Here is a 7,714-nt window from a genome sequence, read left to right as displayed (position 1 = left end):
CTTCAAATTCCCGCCCCGAAAAATTTTGGTTTGGGATTCGGGATACTAGTTTCGGTATGGTATCCCATACCGAACCACCCCTATTGAGAACTAGCATATAGGTGGTTAGACAGGGCCTAAATGGATTTAAGTAAATCTATAGTATTTCATATAAATAAGTGCATATTTATACTTAAAATATACTAGCATATGGGCGCACACAAAGTGTAAGAAAATTTTTTATTTTTGTTTTTGTAATAAAAGGAGAGAGGAAGAGAGTGATTGATAATGTAGACGTGGAAAAAAAAAATTTATTTTTTTTATTTTTACCCCATATTTTTTATTTATGTTTTATTTCAATTAAAAAGTTAAATTCGTAATTTTATAAGATTTTAATTGATAATGAATATTTTATTAATTAGTAAAGATGTAAGTTCATCATAAATTATAAAATAAAGGCAGGGAATTTTAGAAAGTGGGTACAGCACGTCAATTGAACACGTTGTTGCTACGACCAACGGCAAGTAAACAACAATTAGGTAGTCAGAGAGCCGCTGCGCCTGCCATCAGAGCCATGGGAGCCATAGCCGCCGCCATCTCACTGCCTTTCACCTCCCCAACTCGCCGATCCCTCACCTTCCTCACCGCCTCTCGTCGACCTTCTTCTCCGATCCTGAAGCTCAACTCTCCCTCTGCAGCTGCCTCGCCGAGAGCTCCTACTCTCCGTGTGTCGGCGGTCTCCTCTTCCATGAGCGTCGAAGCCGTCGAGAAAGCCTCCCCCGCTGCCTTTCTCGACCGGAGAGAAGCCGGATTCCTCCATTTCGTTAAGTACCATGGTCTCGGAAATGACTTCATCCTGGTATTCAATTTCTCTGAAATGTTTTGGATTTTTTGCAATTTTTGAAATTTATTGGCATTGAAGAAGTTAGGGTTTAGTTGTTATCGATTCTTTGTTTTGATTGTCTGGCATTGCGAGTGATAGGTTGATAACAGAGATTCTTCGGAGCCTAAAATTAGTCCGGAGCAGGCGGCAAAGCTATGTGATCGGAACTTTGGGATTGGTGCCGACGGAGTGATCTTCGCACTGCCGGGCATCAATGGCACTGATTATACCATGAGGATTTTTAATTCTGATGGGAGCGAGCCCGAGGTGAATCACATTTTCCTAAATATCGGCTTTACTTGATTGTTTGAAATGTTAATTAGATGAGTGATTGCCACATTGTATTGAATGTAGACGGTCTGAAATGGCAATGAACTGTTTGCATTTTATTGAATGGCAGTATTGTGCATGAGTCATGCATTTCGAACTTCTGGACTTTGATACTAAATTTTGGAAATTGATATTAATTTTTGTTTGTAGATGTGTGGTAATGGAGTCCGGTGTTTTGCCAGATTCATTGCCGAGCTGGAGAATTTGCAGGGAAAGCATAGGTATGGTAAAGTTGATTCCATATATTGATAATTGTTTTTGTTTAACAATGTTTCCTTGTATTTGCATTGTTTGCTTTAGTTGTTGTTTGAATTTAACATCAAAAAGTAAAATTTATTTAGGCACATATGAATGGGTGTAAATTTCTAACAATGGTATATGTAAACAATTGCAGCTTTAAAATTCATACTGGTGCCGGTCTAATTATTCCTGAAATTCAAGAAGATGGGAAGGTATATTCTTGTTTATATTATGTTCCAGTTCAAGTAAAGTATTTCGCATTGATATGTCTAACATTTTGCAAGGCATGTGACTTTGAAAATTTTATGACAATGTTAATTGCCCCTCTGGATGCCTTCATCATGTGTTAAGTATTGGATGTTCATCTTGACTTTAGCAGACATCAATTTTCTTAATTACAGGTCAAAGTTGATATGGGGGAACCGATTCTTAAGGCATCAGATGTACCTACAAGACTGCCTGCAAACAAAGATCAATCTGTCGTTAAGTCGGGTCTCAATGTAGATGGAGTAACCTGGAATGTAACTTGTGTTAGTATGGGAAATCCACATTGTGTAACTTTTGGTACAGAAGGAGGCCAGGTAATTATTGCTAGAATAACTTGGGACATATTCACTCTTATGAATAACTGGGAACGTATTCACTTTTGCAAGGCTTATGTTGCAGACATTTCTCTCAATTGTCTTCTCTATAATGCTTCTGTTCTATCTCAATTGAATGACACAATGTGGGTGGAATAAAGATGATTGATTAATAGTTTCCTCCAGCATATCGCATCCATTTCAAAACATTGGAACGCTCAAAAAATCCGTAGTTTCTGCTTGTGACTTCATGTTTTTGTTAATTGAACAGAATATGAAGGTTGATGAATTGATGTTAGCTGACATCGGTCCCAAATTTGAGAATCATGAGGTGTTTCCAGCACGAACTAACACAGGTTTGGATTTATTTGTCTGTGGAAATGCTATTTATTTATTTTTTTTGGAGCAGTTAGATTTGGCATATTGTTAAGTAAGAGCACTATTACATGCTGCAGATGATAGGGTTTTATTTTTTGGGTGCTTGTCCATTGCTTACACCTGTTGACATGACAGATGATTGACCATGCATAAATTTGAACTTTGAGATTTCTGGTATTCTTCATTTTAAAAGTATTGGAATAGTGCTTGCTTGCGGTGGATATTTTAAGATATACTTTGAAAAAGACATACTCACAAAATTGTCTGGCACTGACACCTTTTCTTTGAATTTACAAAGTTAGAGTGGAATATTATTCGAAAACAGCTACTCATAGCTTTTATGCTGAACTCCAAATATGATATTGGGTGCTTGAAGCTTCCGTCTCCAATCTTGCTTAGAGCTTGAAACACAGTTTCACGATTCAATAATGATCATGCTACATATTCTAGTGCAAATGAAATATTTGATTTCAATCAAAGTTCTTGGATCCTTTGGTCCTGTCTTGTTCTTTATTTGTCATTGTTCTGAAGCGTTGATTTTGTATTCACAATTCCCATTTGATTGTGATCGACAGAATTTGTGCAAGTTTTCACGCCTTCACACCTAAAGATGCGTGTTTGGGAGCGTGGGGCAGGTTAGTTCTGTTGCAACCAAAGAAGAAGTTATTATACCTTGATCTGATACCAAATCCAGTTTTTTTTTTAATGGGAAGTATAATTATTTTTCATTGCAGGAGCAACACTTGCTTGCGGAACTGGTGCTTGTGCTGTAGTTGTTGCTGCAGTTCTTGAGGGTCGTGCTGAGCGAGTAAGTTTTGGCATTTTTTTTTTTTGGATATATTAAAAGAATTTAATATAGATGGTTTATTTTTTCACATGAAAATGAAATTGTTCCACTTTCATCTATCAGTTTTTATCTTTAACATCCAATTTTAAGAAGAGTAATGCTATAGCCTATGCATACTACAATTCTAGTTTTGGCATTCTTTGCATCACTATTTCTGTTACATTGCCACGATACGTTGGTCACTTTTATAAGTGCCATACCCCTCCCATGCGCGGTACCCACCATGAAAAACCAGAGGTGGATAGTCTGATACATGTGGCCTAACAACTCAACAGCCGCGTGATTTCCTACACGTAATGTGGGGAAAGTTTAGTGTCTTTGACTGTTGCTTATTCATCTATCGTGAAATTCCAGGTCACTTCATTGTTACCGTAGTTTCTTTTACTTGCTGTCCACTTCGCTCATCATTTTTATGCTTATCATTTGGACGTAGAATTGCACGGTTGATCTACCTGGAGGGCCGTTGCAGATTGAGTGGAGAGAGGAGAACAATCACATCTACATGACAGGCCCGGCTGAAGTCGTATTTTACGGATCAGTGCCTCTATGATTCTTTTCACTGCGTTGTGTTTGTATGAAGAAATGAAGATAGATTTTGTAATTTAAATTCATCTGAGTTATGTAGAATTGCAAGTCAAAGAAACCAGCGGAGTCGGAGACATTGAACATACCATATGTGTTTGCTTTATGAAAGTTGAATCCCTCCAATGGCATCGTACACTTGTGCTCCATAACGAAATGGTAATGGGAGCCAAATGGCCATCCAAAATTTGACTTCTAAATGATGATTAGGGGCAGGTGTTGTCGAGCCATAATGGTTAGAGTAGATGTGCTCTCCTTGTGCATTCAAGTTGGAATTGTCTTCTATGCAAGTTGGAATACTACTTGTATAAAAATTAAACGGGTTTTTATTATTAGTGGTCCTTGAAACTGATACACACTCTTAAGATAATTTTTGAAATTGAAAATTAATCCATGTAGCTTTTGAAAATGGATGTTGCAAATCAATGTATTCATTCTGTTAAAATTTCGTTAAAATTTCTATTAGTGTGTTGATATAGCACATATGCAAGTTTATTAAATATAACCACATAGACAAATCATTAAAACCTACACAAAAATTTAATTTGAAATCATTTAAAACCAAATTCAAAATGAGTAAATAAAAAATTAAAAGATTTGGTGAAATCATTTTTGAAAAGAGTTCTTTGTAAAAATAAAGTAAATCTTGAAAAATCACTTAAAAACGAAGTATATAACTAGTGCTTATTGTGGGAGGCACTTCAGGTGCTTATGTTTCTCCAAAATCTCTTTTATTTTAAAAAGATATCCAAATGAGCCTGTTATCATCTTGGCTTCTTTCTTCTTCGAAACCCAGCTGCCAACAACAATTCTCGACTTTTTTTTCTTCAAACACCGCGACTACCCTTGTCCACTCGCACCAACATCAAGAGCAACTTCCGGGCCGACCACGGAGGGTATGCGAGGGCTCTGCATCCCCAGAAGCGGGAGCAGGACGATAGCTGCGGCAACGGATGCGTCCGGTGCGCGTGAAATTTGTATTACGAGGATGATAATAATCAGGACCTGGGCTTCTTAATTTGCCAATTCTCTTGCCATCTCTCCCACCCCAGCCACTAGCTTCTGACCTGCACCGCAACCCTGAAATAGTTGTTCTCTACCGGGGCTTCTTATTTTGTTGAACAGCTTTTTGTTTTTTTATCTAATCATTTTGAATTTAGTTTTAAATGATTTCAGATTAAACTTTTATATAGTTTTTAATAATATATCCATGTGGCTATATTTAAAAGATTTGTGGGTTTACCAACATGCCATATTAGCACACTAACATAAATTTTGACGAAATTCTAAAGGAAGTATTACATTGAGCGACACCCATATGGAGATATTACATTTATTGATTTTCATTTTCAGAAATCATTTTGATGGTATGAGTTAATTTCAAAAACCACTTGTGATAAAAATCCAAAATAAACTAATAGTTCAGAGACATGTTATACAACACTTTTGATACAAGTAAATATTAGAGAGAGAAAATCAAACTCAGGATTCCTTGTGCGTGGGTGAACGTTCCGTTATCAATTGAGCAACAAGCCTCTCACACCCTATTTTCACATTGCACTTTTTAGTCTAGAATTATGCTAAGCTTGGTAATTTGCGCAGCATGGGTGATGGTGAGCTGTAGATGCAAGTGGGCTTTACAATCACAATGCGCAACAACTCAATCACTCATGCAGCCTAATGTTAAGTTAAGAGTCGTTTGATAACCATGCGCAACAATGAAATGGTATTAATACATCGACTGATAATCAATCGCGCATACTAATTTTCCCTATTCAGTTTAATGCGGTTTCATCATAATGATGTCCTCTATCAAGTTTGCAGTGGCGCTCCACGCTCCGGCCATCCTGCATTGTCTCCTCGTGCGGCAACTGCCCAGTTAGCTTTTACCAAGCCAAATCACACCTCCTTTAATCATTACTTTAACCTTGAACTACAGTTCAAATTACATAAGATAAGCCTTGCAATCATCATTCATCATGATAATTTTTGAAGCCCTTTTGCTTGATCGACATGAATCAGCTCTTTTATGTTATAGCTTTGTTTCGTACGATGGTTCATGCGCATGTGTTAATTGTTGATATATGTAAACTCATAATAAGAACAACACACGTTAATTAAACGACATAAATGATACTTCACGAAAGATAATTAATTGTTACTGTAAATCTTAACGTTTTGAACTAGTTTCAATGATAATGAGGTTAATTGTGTAATTCTGCACGTATAATTTGTTGGGAGGTTATTCCACATTTAGAAATAAGAATCTTGCATGAGTTAATAATGTGCATTTAGATGCTGACACATGTTTCTTGTTTTTTAAAGCTCAAGAAAAATTAATTAACATGTCTATTATTTTTTAAAATGATAAAACATGTGTTAAAACATCATTGGACAAAAATCAAAAAGTAAATATATAGGCTAGTCACTAAGGGAGTATTTTTGCTCACCACCATTTAGTGTAGTGTATGCTCACCATCCTATTTATCACCATTAGATGAGTTTGAATTTTGAGATTCGTATAGTGGATAAGCACAAATCTCAAAATTCAAACTCATCTAACGGTGATAAATAAAGTGGTGAACAAAAATGCACTTAGTCACTAATGAGTACTTAAGTTCATCCAAAAAAATTAATCAACATGTCTATTGTTTTTTAAAGCAATAAAATATGTGTTAAAATATCATTGGGCTAAAATTAAAAAGTGAGTATATCCTATTAGATTTTCATCATTGATGTCTAAAGTAAGTTCAACATGAAAGTTCTTGTAAAATTATGAATGTTTAACGATTGAGTTTACAATCCCAAGTTATGTTCAATGATGATTAACTATATTTATTCTAGTGCTTAAATCTGTTATTTTCTATAATTAGGCTAATGGTAACTGTAAGTGTAGAGAACCATGGTGGAGAAATCAAGATGATGAATCTGGAATGGTTTCTTTAACATCATCTTTAAAGGAGATGTTAAACTAAAATTTAAGTTTGAAAGTCTATGGGGCAACACGTTTATTAATGCTTAAGTAATAATTCAATCATCAGTTTTCATGTTATTTAGTTTACAAAATTTAATCTCCCTAGCATTACCTTTTTTTAAGTTTTGTTCTCCAATCCACATCATGCCACATAATAATTGGTAGAAAACTAATGTTGTCTTTTTTACTGTCATTGTTGATATGAATTTTTTGACATCTCTTTTAGAGATACTCTACCAATTTTTTTTTTTTTTATTATCAAGGAATGATGTAATATTGCTGAAACGATAAAATTAGAATGATCAAGCAATACTAGTTGAAATTTGGACCAAATGAAAAAGGGCAATACAATCTGAATAAAATAATAGGCTCTTCAATCTAATTGTAATGGACATCACAAAGAAAAGCAAAATAACATCAAATATGGTAAGCCTTCTCTAGTGACAAATCCCAACGTAATCATCCGAACTTAAAACCAACATGATTTACAGAGGATCAAACTTAACCAAGAATAAATCCTCAATTAAGCTACCAAATTAACAATTACAACCAATACATGTCGACCACAAATCAGAGCACCACAACTTACCTAGTGAGACTGCAAAGGATGATGCTAAAGAAACCAAATTTTGTAAACCAAATAATGTGATTGTTAATAATTAAATTAATATTGAAGTGTTGATTAACGTGCTTATTTTCTATTGTGACATATCACTGCAAAACACGAAGGCTCTCTCACTCTATTATTTTCTTTTTGGGCAAAACTTCTTTTTCATTTTTGGGGTAAAATTGGAAATCCACTTTTTAAATTCACCCAAAGGCGCAAGTTAACATACGCGCCTCATTTGAATTTTCACCGGTCGGCCCCACCCAGTTTTAAAAAGCCATAGAAATCCGTCTGACCAACGGCCACTTCCCCC

At 35.5% G+C, this 7,714-nt stretch overlaps 1 protein-coding gene across 1 annotated transcript; it reads left to right on the top strand.

Annotated features, from left to right (window-relative positions):
* Positions 1 to 462: 462 nt before the first annotated feature.
* Positions 463 to 4,172, top strand: LOC137744952 (diaminopimelate epimerase, chloroplastic-like). Its single transcript, XM_068484777.1, has 9 exons — positions 463 to 838; positions 962 to 1,129; positions 1,343 to 1,413; positions 1,587 to 1,644; positions 1,834 to 2,013; positions 2,285 to 2,369; positions 2,967 to 3,026; positions 3,126 to 3,199; positions 3,672 to 4,172. Exons 1-9 carry the CDS (start codon positions 554 to 556, stop codon positions 3,786 to 3,788), a joined length of 1,098 nt encoding a protein of 365 aa, XP_068340878.1. The 5' UTR covers positions 463 to 553; the 3' UTR covers positions 3,789 to 4,172.
* Positions 4,173 to 7,714: the final 3,542 nt, after the last annotated feature.

This window comes from Pyrus communis, chromosome 9 (genome assembly GCF_963583255.1).
Source record: "Pyrus communis chromosome 9, drPyrComm1.1, whole genome shotgun sequence".
Lineage (NCBI taxonomy): Eukaryota > Viridiplantae > Streptophyta > Magnoliopsida > Rosales > Rosaceae > Pyrus > Pyrus communis.
This window is presented reverse-complemented; position numbering and strand designations above follow the sequence as displayed.

Excerpts from the sequence above, each read along its gene's own strand:
- LOC137744952 (XM_068484777.1), top strand. The coding sequence starts at position 554 with ATGGGAGCCATAGCCGCCGCCATCTCACTGCCTTTCACCTCCCCAACT. Across the intron at positions 839-961 it reads TCGGAAATGACTTCATCCTG|GTTGATAACAGAGATTCTTC; the intron begins GTATTCAATTTC and ends TGCGAGTGATAG. Across the intron at positions 2,014-2,284 it reads TTGGTACAGAAGGAGGCCAG|AATATGAAGGTTGATGAATT; the intron begins GTAATTATTGCT and ends TTAATTGAACAG.